Source organism: Hemiscyllium ocellatum, chromosome 39 (assembly GCF_020745735.1).
Source record: "Hemiscyllium ocellatum isolate sHemOce1 chromosome 39, sHemOce1.pat.X.cur, whole genome shotgun sequence".
Taxonomy (NCBI): domain Eukaryota; kingdom Metazoa; phylum Chordata; class Chondrichthyes; order Orectolobiformes; family Hemiscylliidae; genus Hemiscyllium; species Hemiscyllium ocellatum.
In genome coordinates this window covers 3,459,295-3,474,235 of record NC_083439.1, presented here as the reverse complement: position 1 = coordinate 3,474,235, position 14,941 = coordinate 3,459,295, and the positions used below count along the sequence as shown (strand labels likewise).

The window sequence follows — 14,941 nt, the reverse complement described above, 5'->3', positions numbered from 1 at the left end:
TAAAGAGATATAGTAGATTAGATAAGAGAAAATGGTGATAGAAAGAAAGAAAAACAAGAAAAAAGGTTTATAATCTCTTAAAACAATTCGCTAGCTACACAAATGAGATTGCGTGGTTTAAACTGTGCCCACTCTGAGCCAAAGTGGTTGCTTAAGTTTGCAGGAATATAAATATTTACTCTGTTATGTACTATCCTAAATTTAAATTTAAAAATCACAGAACACCAGGTTATAGTCCAACAGGTTTAATTGGAAGCACACTAGCTTTCAGAGCGACTCTCCTTCATCAGGTGGTACTACCACCTGATGAAGGAGCGTTGCTCCGAAAGCTAGAGTGCTTCCAATTAAACCTGTTGGACTATAACCTGGTGTTCTGTGAATTTTAACACTGTACACCCCACTCCAACACCAGCATCTCCAATCATGACTAAATTTAAATGGTTAGTTTAATAGGTAATTATTACACAAATTCTAGTAAATGTTTTGAAACTTTAGGAGAAGTGGAGTGAGAACTGCCGTTTTTACAAGGCTATTGGTGAAGCCCCTCAAATTGTCCACCATCTTGTGGTGATTCGGGTTCACTAGGTGTCCCTTCCTCACCGCAAGCTGCTGGGTGATTTATATAGTAACAATAACAAAGATCATTAAACTCTATCACTTTGGCAGCAAATTCTGGTTTAAAATGTTATATTCTGTAAGTAAGGAAAGTCACTCGGATAGCAGGGTCAGTATAACATACTCCTAGCCACTGGATGCCTCTTCACTCACATACTTTACTAGAAATACAATTGCTTATAAAGGGCAAACCTGAGACATTTTATGAATGATGGCAGAGAAATCTGATCACTTTCAGGGGATGGCGGAATACAATCAGACTCATAACCCTCATTCTCCAGGTCTCTGGATTGTGAGCAAGCTGTGGGGATGGTATCCAGCTGTGGCTGGCTGCTTAGGAGCCTGTCAGCATCTGTTAGGTCAACTAAACAAATCACAGAAGAATAATTAATATGTAAGTACAGCAAGCAATTAGAAGGACGAACAATAATCTTTATCACCAGGGAACTGGTACTAGAACAAGAACGCCTTACTACCATTGTAATGGACTTTGTTGAGACCACATCTGGAATACTGTGTATAATTTGATTTCCTTTCTCAAGGAACAGTGTACTTGCCTTTAGAAGGGATAACACTAAAGTTCATTAAGTCTTGGACAAGGGAGTTTTACTACAAGGACAGATTTTATGGAATGGGCCTATATTATTCAAGATTAGCAAGAATGAGAAATTATCTCATTGAAATCGATAGGACTTTGAGCAGCTTTGGCAGGATAGAAGCGGGAATGGAATTTCTCCACGGTCATAGCGGGGTCGGCCATTTAAGACCAAGCTGAGAAGGAATTTCTTCACTCAGTAAAATCATAGAGGTCTGCAAAACAAAAGAAAAATCGCTTTGGCCCATCAAGTCTACGCTAGACAACAACAATCCCCTGTGACGATACTATGACTTTAAGTAGTGCAGTTTGTCCTTTTTTTTAAAAAGGAGAAAGATTGAGACAGAGGTAATGAGCAGTCTGCTTCAAAACCAATAAAGTAAGCAGCTTGTGAGGCCTTGGATTTCTTTTTAAAGTGGAACAATAGAAGCAGCCTGAATGGGTGGGGGGGCAAGCTCCCATGAACCAGGATTTTTACTATTAGTTTTTCAGTAGCAGTTGCTGCTGAGGTCTTGAAGCTGCGAAAGCTGTTCTTCCTCTCTCTGGTACAGCTAAAAGCTGGGGTTCTCTTCCTGCTGCTAGAATTGCATGTGAGACCATCTATTTTTCTCAATTTGCCTTTGCCAAGGGTGTGTTTATGAGATGTTACCATATTAGAACAGTTGCTGTTTAATAATTAAATAATCTATTATTCTGTTAAGTTTTTCAATAGTTAAGTTATTCTAATTTCTTTGTTCTTTTGTTGTCTTTCAACTATAGTATATGAATAAAGTATGTTTTGCTTCAAGACTGTAGTTTGACTAAGCGAATTGTATCCAGAATGCAACATCTGGCACTTGCCTTTAAAATAAGAAAATGTTATTTTCGAAGTTATTTTCTTAATGTTTTGAAGGAGTTTGGTCTGGGGCATAACTCACCTAACTATTCTAATATTTTCAGCACTTATTATTGTCTGGAATTCTTCTTTGCAGAGGGGCGTGGGCACTCAGTCATTGCACATATTTTTGATTGAGATTAATCGATATTTGGGGAATTAAGTGATAGCAGGATAGAGCAGAAAAGTGGATTTCGGTTCAAAACTCATCTAGAATCTCAGTGAATGATGGAGTAGGCTCAGAAACCTGTATGGTCTACTCCTGATTGTTATGTTACAACTGATAAACACAATTTAATAGCAACATGTCTACAAAAAGCTACTTTTTAAATAAGTATTTTTACTGAAAACCTTTTAAAATCTTTTACAAAACATTTATATACAAAAGGAAAAGAATAACATCAAGACAGAAAAAAGGCAGCATAATAAAGCCATAACACAGTACCATTGTTAATGAATGACTTACTCTTCTACCAGAACAAACATGTCGAGTTAACTTAAACTAAACTACCCACATATTCAATACATACTAAGTTCAAATAACTTAAATAATAGCTCACTACTCTATTCGATCTCACTCATCACACCTCCACAGGGGCTTCCATCCCTGGGAGCATCACCTACAGTACCCGTATTCTTTATCCCTCAGCCTCCTCCTCCCATGGCCCCACAGGCACTCATACTGATTCCCACGGCCAACCCACAGCCCTAATTAATATTGCTGATAAGTCAGCATCAATATAATTTAAAAAGGGCCGCCACGTCTTATAAAACTCTTCCGTTTGTGGTGCACCATATTTGTGAGGTAGTCTTGGGGGAGATGCTCCATCATCAGCCTAAGCTAACCCATAAGACCTGGTGGTCTTTCTGACGTCTAATTCGCTAGAATGTTCTTCCTCGCACAGTGGGTAAGAATGTTACACAATCTCTTCCCATGTTCCCCCAGAGAGGGCAAATTTGACCACCCAAAAGAAATACCAGATCCACATTAATTTCAATCCCCAGGATGTCCTTTAGTACCCTTACTACAGCACTCCAATATCTCTGGATCTTACAACAGGACCAGTAGTAGTGTGTAAGAGTACCTATACTGTTACACTGGGGACACCCTGACGACACTCCTCTCTGGAACTTAGCTAGCCTCTCTGGCACCATATGAGCCCTGTGTAAGATCTTCAATTGCATGGCATGTGCTCTGTTACATACTGAGATTTTCCTTACATTCCCCCAGATGTCTTCCCATACCTCCGATGAAATATCCTTTCCTAACTCTCAATTTCATGTCCTACACAGTCCTTCCATGTCCCAGGGCGCGACCTTTCTGTAAATGATATAAAGTACTGAGTGAAAGAGCACCCGTACTCCAGACTATTCTTTTCTCCACGTCTGATTTGTAACACTGGACCAGGAGCGTGGCCTTTTTCTGTATATAGTCCCTTATCTGGAAGTACTGGAAAAGGTCCCTATTAGACAATCCATATTTCTGACTTAACTGACTAAATGACATCAGGACCTCCCCCCAGACAGAAGATTCCTTTATTCTCACATGCCCTAAAGCCGGAGTCCATTACCCCAGGTTTAAATCCCTGGGCTCCCACCAACGGGGTAAATGGTGAAATCTTAGACCAATTGCCCTCGTCTTGCCTCATTATCCTCCAGGCATATACGGTATTTAAAATAAGCGGACATTTACACTGCTCTGTCGCAGATTTCATCTTGTCCATGAATAATTAATTAATTAATTAAAGGATATCTCAACTGCGAGGCTTCAATATGAAGCCAAATTGACTCCGAATTCCCCTGTACCAAGTCACCAGCGTATGTTAACAGAACACTTCTTTGGTATTTCTTCAAATCTGAAAGCTCCACCCTTTCCTCACCCTGCAAAAGCTGCAATTTAATTAGAGGACTACTGTGGCACCAAATAAAGGCCCCTAGCCAACCAGTGAGCTTCCTTAACACTCATCTGGGTAGCAACAATGGGTGCATTCTCATGGGGTACAACAGCTGGGGAACATTCATCTTAATCAGAGCTATTCGGCCCAACCATGAATTCAGTAGTCCCTCCCACCACTGCAAATCCTGTTTTATCCTCTCCAGTAGTTGTACATAGTTAGCTTTATAAAGCTGGTGGAAGGAAGGGGTAAGAAAAATTCCCAAATGCAAAAAAATTTTTAGCGACCATCTAAACGGGAATTGCATTCCATCCTCCAGATTAGGCACCTCCACTAAGATCCCCCCCCTCACCACCGGCATGGCTTCCGATATTGTAAAATTGATCCTGTAACCCGAGAAACCACCATATGAATTAACTGCTTGGATCAGTCAAGGGACAGACTTCTCCGGATTGGCCAAAAACAAAAGGACGTTGTCGGCATATAGGGTGATCGTATACTCCCCCATTCCCTTTGGTGCCATCATCTCAGGATCCCTCCTGATAGTTTCGGCTAACGGCTCAATTGGCAAGGTAAATAACAGCGGTGATAAAGGACACCCCTATCGACTACCTCTTCTAATATTAAAGTTATGTGACTTAGTACAGTTTGTAACGACTGCTGCCCTAGGATCATTGTACAGAAGTGGCACCCATCTTGCAAAGGATCCTCCCCCCCCCCCCCCCCCGCCAAACCAAAGCGCTCTCCGACATCAAATAGATACAGCCATTCTATCCGATCAAATGCCTTTTCTGCATCTAGGGAGAGCACCAACCCCAGAATCAGTCTTTGCTGGCATACCTGCGCTATGTTCAGTACTGTCCTGATATTGTTGGAGGAGCTACGGCCCTGAACAAAACCTGTCTGGTCTTCTTTTTAATATGGGGAAAGACCTTCTCCAACCACAGAGCCAGTATCTTGGATAAAATTTAGATATCTATATTCAATAGTAAAACTGGTCTTTATGTAGCATATTCTTCGGGGTCCTTCCATTTCTTTAAAATGAGGGAGATATTAGCCTCTCAGAGAGAAGGCTGCAGATAGTCCTGTGTACAAGAATAGTTGTACATCCCCAGAAGTGACTCCACTAAATGATTATGAATTCCTTATGGAACTCAGTTGGGAATTCATCTGGCCTCAGCACTTTGCCACGATGGAGATGTCTTATTGCTTCCTGCACTTCCTGTATCGTTATAGGCGCATCCAAAAGGGAAGTCTAGATTAGATTGGTGCTGGAAAAGCACAGCAGGCCAGGCAGCATTCGAGGATCAGGAAAATCCATGTTTCGGGCAAAAGCCCTTAATCAGGAATTGCTTCCTGATTTCAGGTTTCCTGATGAAGGGCTTTTGCAGCTCCAAAAAGTCAGTTAGTTTAAACTAATATTATTTTCTTCTGGAGGTGGTTGATAAGGTGGGTCGGGTAAAGGTCCACCTTTCCCGAGGGTATGGCACAGAGCCCAGCTCAGCAGACCATTCAGACAGCCACCGTCTTGGATCTCCTATAGCATGGTGACCAGAATTGGATATGGTACTTCAAAAGTGGCCACACCAATATCCTGGATGATCTCAACATGACGTCCCAACTCCTATGCTTGAAGGTCTGAGCAATGAAGGCAAGCATGCTAAACCTACAGCTACACTAATGTGAAATGCATTGACTTTTTAAAGCTAGCAGCAGTTAGGCAACAACTTGCATTTCTACAACAAAAACAACGCAGAGTGCTTCACAAGAATGTAAAAGACTAAATTTAATATCAAATCACATAAGAGTTATTAGGACATTTAATCAAAAGTTTGCTTATAGGGATGTGAAACAGATGGATTAAGGTAACCAGTTCCAGAGATAAGAATCCACATAATTGAATGGCCGCCAACCGTGATTAAACTCAGGGATACTGTAGAGGCCAGGATTGGGAGAGTGCAGAAATTTTGCAGGGTTGTAAGACTGGAAGAGTTTAAGGAGAGGAGAAGCCACAATTGGATTTGAAATTACACCTGTTCATTGCTCAGGCACCAGTTTGAGTCAGCAGCCCACACTGCTAATGGGATTTAGTGTCAGGATATGGAAAGCAGAGTTTTGAATCGGTTTGAATTCAAAGGAAATGCAACGTGGGAGGCTAAAATAGCCCACAGATCAAAGGTAAGTGGATTTGTCAAAGAAAAGAGTTTTGAGGTGAAATCTCAAGGGGTTCAGGTACATTGTTCTTTGAAAGTTGTTACAGTTAGACAGGGTGGTTCAGAAGAGGTTTAGCATGCTTGCCTTCATTGCTCAGACCTTCAAGTATAGGAGTTGGGACGTCATGTTGAGATCATCCAGGATATTGGTGAGGCCACTTTTGAAGTACCATATCCAATTCTGGTCACCATGCTATAGGAAAGATATTATTAAATTGGAGGAGGTTCAGAAAAGAGTTTGACTTACAAGGAGAGGCTGGATAGGCTGGGACTTTTCTCACTGGAGCATAGGAGGTTCAGGGTTAACTTTATAGGTTTATAAAATCATGAGGAGCATAGATAAGGTGAATAGCAAAGGTCTTTTTGCTCGGGTGGGTGAGTGCAAAACTCGAGATATGTTTTTAAAGCAAGAGGAGAAAGATTTAAAAGGGACCAAAGGGCAACTTCCTCACACAGAGGGTTGTTGGTATGTGGAATGAACTGTCAGAGGAAGTGGTAGAAGCAGACACAGTTAAAACATTTAAAAGACATTTAGACAGGTACATGAATAGGAAAGGTTGAGGGATATGGGCCAAACACATGCAAGTGGGACTAATTCAGTTTGGGAAACTTGGTTAGCATGGACAGGTTGGACCAAAGAATCTGCTTCTGTGCTGTATGACTCTATGAGGAAAGGAACATGGAGATATTACGGAAGAGAATTTCAAGAAGAGGGCCAAGGTAGAAACTCAGTGACCCTGAGAACAGAAATCTGTGGCACACATTTACACAGAAATCAACTGCAGAAACAGAGGCAAGAAATAAATTTTTATCATAGTCACTATGCCAACAACAATCCATTACACTGAAGCTAATCTAAGTATAAATGAGTAGCAAGATTCAGCTTGACAAACACATTCACATGAGACTTTCTGGTAACTACAAACAGGGGCAATCTCTGACAAAATGTGTCCTGCTCTTTTTGAAAAACTAAATACAAAATCTCTCCATGTATGTTGGGGAATAACAGGTTCAATTTCACAGGCATGGTAGCTTGTAAATATTATACACATTGGTTTAGGATTTGCAAATAAATACCCAGCTGTTTAAAGATCAGCAATCTTTACCTTGTCCCCTTAACCTCCTTGAAGCATTTATTCATTCTTGACAATTCCAAACAATAAAATAAAGACAAATCTTACTTTTCTCTTCTTCAACCTCCTTCTTGCTACCATCTGACTCATCATCACTCAAGATGATCCTTACAGCTGAAGAGGAACTCTTCCTCCTTGAAGGGAAAGATTTGATGCAATCTTCATCATCACTATGGGGTAACTCCTTCTGGGAACTGCCCAGACAAATGGCAATATTGTTCACATCCTTTAACTCTGCACCAGGTTCTCTTGGAGACAGCTTAGCTGGATTATCCTTGATCTCTTCAGTAGCAGCATTTTTCAAATACTGATCGCTCCCAATTTTGGGAGAAGTCAGTCCACTGGAATTTGTATTCTTAAGATTATTTGTTTTTTGCACTGTGGGCTCTGTGCTTGAAGGCGAAGTTACTTTCAATCTGCTGCTTTCTTTCCATGGCGTTTCAAAATCATCCAGATCATCCCAGTCATCCAGGTTAATAACAGAGGAAAATGACTGTTCAGGGTCAAGCTTCTGAGAAACAGGACTAGTTATTGCAGCATGCCTCAGAGCTGGCGAACTGGATAACAAAGGAAAAGCTGTCTGAGAGGTCAATTCTGACTGCTTGGTAGTTTGTTTCAAAATGTTATTGATTTTTGGTTGCTGCTCCTTAGGTTTTGTTGAGTGTAGGTTTAATTGTGGCTTACTCACAATCACATTCTTGAAAGCATTCACATCTCTGTCCTTCAGAGCACAGGTATTGTTTAGTCCTTGGAAACTTGGTGTTCCAACAGTGCCCGGGAGAATCTTCTTAAACGTGAATGCCCTGTCAATAACGAAGTACATTCAAATGTAAATTCTATTTGGAACAGTGCTGATTTTTTGTAATATTAATTTGATGTAGACTTTAAAATGGTTAAGCAAGATATTACTTCCATTTTGCTTTCCCCTCTCTTTTTAAAAGAACATTTGTTTGTAAGCTGTGGGAATTGCTGGAAAGCCAGCTTTACTGCTCATTCAGAGTTGCCCTCAAGGATCCAAACCCGGCATCTTGACATTTAACAGCATTACTAACACTCAATCCCTATCTATCAAAACCATGAGGCTCACCATCAACCAGAAACTGAACTGGACCATCCAAATAAATACTGTGGCTACCAAGCAGCTTAGAGGCTGGGAATTTTGCACAAGTAACTCACCTCAACTTTCTAAAGTGTTTCCATTATCGAAAAGGCACAAGTCAGGAATCCATAATAGAATATTCTTCATTTTTCTGAATGAGTGAATGTACAAGAAGCTTGACACCATCCAGAACAAAGCAGTCCACCTGAATGGTATCCTATCCAACACCTTCTGCACTCACATCCACCGCTACCAATGCACAACAGCAACTGTGCGTACCATCTACAAAATGCATTGCCGCGATTTTTCACAGCTCGTCTGACAACACCTTTCAATCTGTGACGGCTAACACACAGAAAGACAAAGGGCAGCAAATACACAGGAATACCACTTCTTGCAAATTCCTTTCCAAGCCATACACCATTGGGACTTAGAACTATATTATTGTTACAACACTGTCATTAGATCAAACTCAGAATCACAGAAGTGTCTTAAATTCAGGAGGCCATTCAGCTCAGCTCACCAGCACTTTCTCAAGGGCAAATAGAAATGGGCAACAATGCTAGCTTCATCAGCAATGCCATGAAAGAATAATCATCTTTTTTCAGATCAAAAATAATTATCAATTCTCGATCGAAGGGTCTTATTTAATCTGCTACCACCATCTTTTAGGGCAGTGTGTTCTAGATTACAACTACTCATTTTTGTTCTCTTCATGTTGTCTCTATTCTTTAGCCAATCATTGTTATGTACTCAAATCAAAATCCTGCAAGATTTTGAATATCTCCATCAAATCTCTGCTGAACCTTTGCTACTTTGAGTACAAACTCAGTTTCCCTATTGTTTCCAACAACTAAACTCCCTCATCCCTAGGCCTATTCTCCTAAATCTCCTCCCCACACTCTCTAAGGTTGTGTCACGCTTTCTAAAACATAGTACCTAGAACAATGTTGAACTATCATGGATTGAGTACCAGTTAGCTGAAAGTAGAGAATCAGGGAATGTTTCATTGTTTGAGGCATTCTGCTGTTAAGTACAGATAAACAGAAACCTACGGTCACATTTAACAATTATGAGTTCTATAACACGAGGTTACAATAGACAAATCAGTAGAAGATAGCTAATAAATAGGTAAGTATTTCACACAAAATATGTAAGTGTGTTACAGTGAATATTGCTGTAAATTTAAATTTTTAGAAAGGGACATAAGAATGTTCAATCAATACACATTTTAATGTCACTTCTACTGTCAACCTAACCACAAATGTTCACGTATCCATGTAAAACAGCACATGTCCAGTACATTGTTCTGCATTAGTTCACTGCAATCAGATGTTTTATACCTACCCTTGTTTGTGCTTTCCAAGTGAAAGCTTGTTGTGGATTCCCTTCTCTGAGTGAAGATCCAGATGTTTCTGCAGGTTGTTTTGTGGTAAGCAATTCATTCTGCAGCACAGATCAAGTTCAAATAATGGTTCCGTGTCAGATTAATTTATGATCCTTTTTTAAAAAAATATTTTACTTTCTCTTTGCACACCATCCCTCCCTGGTCAAATGCATTCTATCCCATATTTCTACTCATGTCGCAATACAGCAATCCACACAAAATATGGTCCAAGTCAACTCCCAATCTGCTTTAAACAAAAGAAACCAAAGATATGCAGATGTTGGCAATCAGTAACAATATCAGATATTGTTGGAAAAACTCAGTAGGTCATACAGCATCTGTGGAGAGAAAGCAGAGTTAACAGTTCAGAACTGGATTCAGAAATGTTAATTCAGCTTTCTCTGCACATTTGCTTTCTGATTTTGTTTCCAACCTGTTTTGCTTTCTCTATCCGAGTGATCCTTCCTCAGTTTCGTTCGCACCAAGCCTGAAGATTGTGGGTTCAAGTCTAACTCTGGAAACTTGACACTCCCAAGTTCAGTGCTGAGGAACTGTCACGGTCCCATCTTTCAGATGAGAGGTCAGACAGATGCGGGTAAATGTAAAAACCCTTTAGTGTTAATGGAAAGGCATGGGGCCATGCCAATATACTGGCTATTATTTACCCCTCAACTAAAATCATTCAGATAATCTGATCTTTATTATATTGCTATTCATCAGACCTCACTGTGCATATATAGCTGCTGCATTTCTTACAAAGGCTATACTTTACAAGGATTTCCCTGGCTGTAAAGCTTTGGGACATTCAGAGGTCATGAAATTTTACAGTTGCTAACTGATCCTTTGCCTTCTGCCAGAAAATGAAATTTACCCTCAATTTCAGTTCAGAGCTGTGCAATCGCTGGTGGCCCTACCAGTCAGTGCTGCATTGAAAAGGGTTGTTAAACTAAAAGATGACTCTTCAACTTGAAACATTAACTCTGCTTTCTCACCACAGATGCTGCGAGAGTTATTGAATTTCTCAATTTCTTTTTCTCCCTGAGAACTCATGTCATCTCATTAAGAGTTTGTAATCATTGTATTGGCTCTGGCCCCTTAAGGGGATTGAAACCGATCAGTGTGGGCCCTTTAACCATTGTAGGGAGCAGTTATCATCGAGAGCTTGCTCTGGCCCCACTAAGGGCAGAGTAATCATTGCAGAGTGTATTCAGTCACAGGGTGGCCGCAGCCACCCTCATCCTCACACCCTCATCATGCCCCACCCCCCCACGCCACCCTCATCCCTGCCTCCCCCTCCCCCACAGACACAGCCTCATCCCATCCCCACCCCCTCAGGCACAGCCTCATCCCATCCCCACCCCCTCAGGCACACCCTCATCCCACCCCCACCCCCTCAGGCACACCCTCATCCCACCCCCTCCCCCTCAGGCACACCCTCATCCCACCCCCTCCCCCTCAGGCACACCCTCATCCCACCCCCTCCCCCTCAGGCACACCCTCATCCCACCCCCTCCCTCACACCCTCATCCCACCCCCTCCCCCACACCCTCATCCCACCCCCTCCCCCACACTCACCCTCATCCCTCCCTCCCCCACACTCACACCCTCATCCCTCCCTCCCCCACACTCACACCCTCATCCCTCCCTCCCCCACACTCACACCCTCATCCCGCCCCCTCCCCCACACGCACACCCTCATCCCGCCCCCTCCCCCACACGCACACCCTCATCCCGCCCCCTCCCCCACACGCACAGCCTCATCCCGCCCCCTCCCCCACACTCACAGCCTCATCCCGCCCCCTCCCCCACACTCACACCCTCATCCTGCCCCCTCCCCCACAGGCACAGCCTCATCCCGCCCCCTCCCCCACACTCACACCCTCATCCTGCCCCCTCCCCCACAGGCACAGCCTCATCCCGCCCCCTCCCCCACAGGCACAGCCTCATCCCGCCCCCTCCCCCACACTCACACCCACATCCCTCTCTTCCCCACAGGCACAGCCTCCTCCCTCCCCCTTCCCCACACCAACTCCAGGCCCCGAGCCATCGCCAGGCCACTCTCACTGACCCCAGGCGCCCCCCCCCCCGGTCTTCCCTCCCTCGGTCTCGGAGCCGGACCCTCACCCGGCGCTCGCGCGCTCTCTCTCTCGCGCTGCCCTCCGCCGTTCAGTCCCAGGTTGAAAGCCCGCGCAAACCCCGCGGCCAATGGCAGGCGTCTCCAGGAAGTGGGTCGGAGGTCAAGGATCTACTTCCGCCCGCGGTTGCTGTGGTAACGGTGTGAAGGTGCTCCTCATGGGGAAAGGTGTGAAATCCCTGTCCACCTGAGAGCAGGTCCTGGACCACCCCCTGAACACGATGGACCTGTGCAAATGAGAGAATTATGACCAGGATTTACAGCCAGACATTTCCACAGCCCATGGGGTGTTATACTGCCCCACCCTCCCCACACCAAAGCTTCATTGGGCAAAACAGAACTTAGACATTGAAAAGCTGCTGGTTATGGTTATGATGCTTATGGACTGGGCACATTGTCCGCATGGTTGACACGAGACTGCTCGAGCAAGTGCCCTACTCCCAGCTCCCAGGGCAGGCGAACCCCAGGTGGACAGAGGGGGATACCCTCAAGGCCTCACTGGGGAAGTGCTGCATTCCCACAGACACTTGGCAGTCACTGGCCCAACACCATCCAAAATAGAGGAGAAGCATCCAGGAAGGTACCTCGAGACGTGCCATCAGTAAATAAATGGAATCCAGACGAAAACAGCAAAAGGAGAGCGCTGCCACACTAACACCCAACCCACCCCTTGCCGTGACCACCATGTGCTGCAGCCACCTCTGAACTCACCCTGAGAATACAAGAGAGTCATCCCCTGGAAAGGGACCACTGATGATGATTATTTAATTACACCAAGAACGTTTGTGGTAATTAGAAATTTTCAGATTCAACAGGAAAATGTGAGTATAGAGGAAGTTAGATATGAAGTTAATTAGAAAAGAGGACACTTGCACTTCTGCAGCACCTTTTACAGATTTCACTGTCACTGGGACCTTCAGCAGCAACATTGAGGAAGGGCTTTGGAACAGTCAAGCAGAATTGCAGGATAAAAAGATGTCGTTGGAAAGAATGCTGCTCATAGAATCCCTACAGTGTGGAAGCAGGCCATTCAGCACATTGAGTCCACACCGACCCTCCAAAGAGCTTCCCACCCAGACCGACCACCCCCAACCCTGAGTAAGCAATATTCAGCATGTAACTCATTACAGTCATAGACATGTACAACATGGAAACAGACCCTTTGATCCAATTCATTCATGACAACCAGATATCCTAAATTAATCTAGACCCATTTGCCAGCATTTGGCCCATATCCCTCTCAACCTTTCCTCTTCATATACCCATCCAGATGTTTTTTAATGTTGTAATTGTACCAGTCTTCACCACTTTCTCTGAAAGTTCGTTCTTTACACGCACCACCTTCTCTGTGAAAATGTTACCCTTTACATGCCTTTTGAATCTATTTCCTCTCACCTTAAACCTATGTCATCTCGTTTTGTATTCCCTTGTCTTGGGGAACACCTTGCTATTTTGGGTTTAACACGAAAGTATCCTGAGGGATAGGATGTACATGTATTTGGAAAGGCAAGGACTGATTAGGAATAGTCAACATGGCTTTATGCGTAGGAAGCTTAAAAATGTGTTGCTGGAAAAGCGCAGCAGGTCAGGCAGCATCCAAAGAGCAGGAGAATCAACGTTTCGGGCATGAGCCCTTCTTCATGCCCGAATCTGATCTCTAGCATCTGCAGTCTTCACTTTCTCCTTTATGCGTAGGAAATCATGTCTCACAAACTTGATTGAGTTTTTTGAAGAAATAACAAAGAGGATTGATGAGAGCAGAGGGGTAGATGTAATATATATGGACTTCAGTAAGGCATTTGACAAGGTTCCCTATGGGAGACTGGTGCGCAAGGTTAGATCTCACGTAATACAGAGAGACCTCGCCATTTGGATACAGAACTGGCTCAAAGGTAGAAGACAGAGGGTGGGGGTGGAGAGTGTTTTTCAGACTGGAGGCCTGTGACCAATGGAGTGCCACAAGGATCGGTGCTGGGTCCACTACTATTCATCATTTATATAAATGATTTGGATGCAAGCATAAGAGGTATAGTTAGTAAGTTTGCAGATGACACCAAAATTGGAGGTAACAGCGAAGAAGGTTACCTCAGATTACCACAGGATCTTGATCAGATGGGCCGATGGGCCGAGAAGTGGCAGAGGAGTTTAATTTAGGTAAATGTGAAGTGCTGCATTTTAGGAAAGCAAATCTTGGCAGGACTTATACACTTAATGGTAAGGTCCTAGGGAATGTTGCTGAATAAAGAGACCTTGGAGTGCAGGTTTATAGCTCCTTGAAAGTGGAGTCCCAAGTAGGTAGGATAGCAAAGAAGGTGTTTGGTATGCTTTCCTTTATTGGTCAGAGTATTGAGTACAGGAGTTGGGAGGACATGTTGCGGCTGTACAGGACATTGGTTAGGCCACTGTTGGAATATTGTGCGCAATTCTGGTCTCCTTCCTAACGGAAAGATGTTGTGAAACTTGAAAGGGTTCAGAAAAGATTTACAAGGATGTTGCCAGGGTTGGAGGATTTGAGCTATAGGGAGAGGCTGAATAGGCTAGAGCTGTTTTCCCTGGAGTGTCGGAGGCTGAGGGGTGACCTTCTAGAGGTTTATAAAATCATGAGGGGCATGGATAGGATAAATAGACAAAGTCTTTTCTCTGGGGTGGGGGAGTCCAGAACTAGAGGGCACAGGTTTAGGGTGAGAGGGGAAAGATATAAAAGAAACCTAAGAGGCAGCTTTTTCACTCAGAGGATGGTGCGTGTATGGAATGAGCTGTCAGAGGAAGTGGTGGAGGATAGTAGAATTATAACATTTAAAAGGCATCTAGATGGGTACATGAATAGGAAGGTTTGGAGGGATATGGGCCAGGTGCTGGCAGGTGGGACTAGATTGGGATAAGATATCTGGTCGTCATGGACGAATTGGACCGAAGGGTCTGTTTCCGTGCTGTACATCTCTATGACTCTATAAATGTCAATCTGTACCTTATGCAAGAAAAAGAAAACTGCTTGA

The 14,941-nt window shown here is 43.5% G+C and overlaps 1 protein-coding gene across 2 annotated transcripts in view; it reads right to left on the bottom strand.

Moving 5' to 3' along the window:
- blm (BLM RecQ like helicase) overlaps window positions 1-12,004 on the bottom strand; it is a 56,324-nt gene extending 44,320 nt beyond the window's left edge. Inside the window, exons 1-4 of one of the 2 annotated variants that reach the window (XM_060853070.1) lie at window positions 11,936-12,004; window positions 9,772-9,870; window positions 7,374-8,128; window positions 808-979 (exon numbers count right to left, since the gene is read on the bottom strand). In XM_060853070.1, coding sequence (XP_060709053.1) covers window positions 808-979; window positions 7,374-8,128; window positions 9,772-9,869 — 1,025 coding nt within the window. In that variant the 5' untranslated portion in view covers window position 9,870; window positions 11,936-12,004. Of the gene's footprint in view, window positions 1-807; window positions 980-7,373; window positions 8,129-9,771; window positions 9,871-10,682; window positions 10,706-11,935 lie in introns of those variants that run through there. The other variant, XM_060853071.1, reaches the window with a different exon arrangement.
- Between the last annotated feature and the right edge of the window lie 2,937 nt (window positions 12,005-14,941).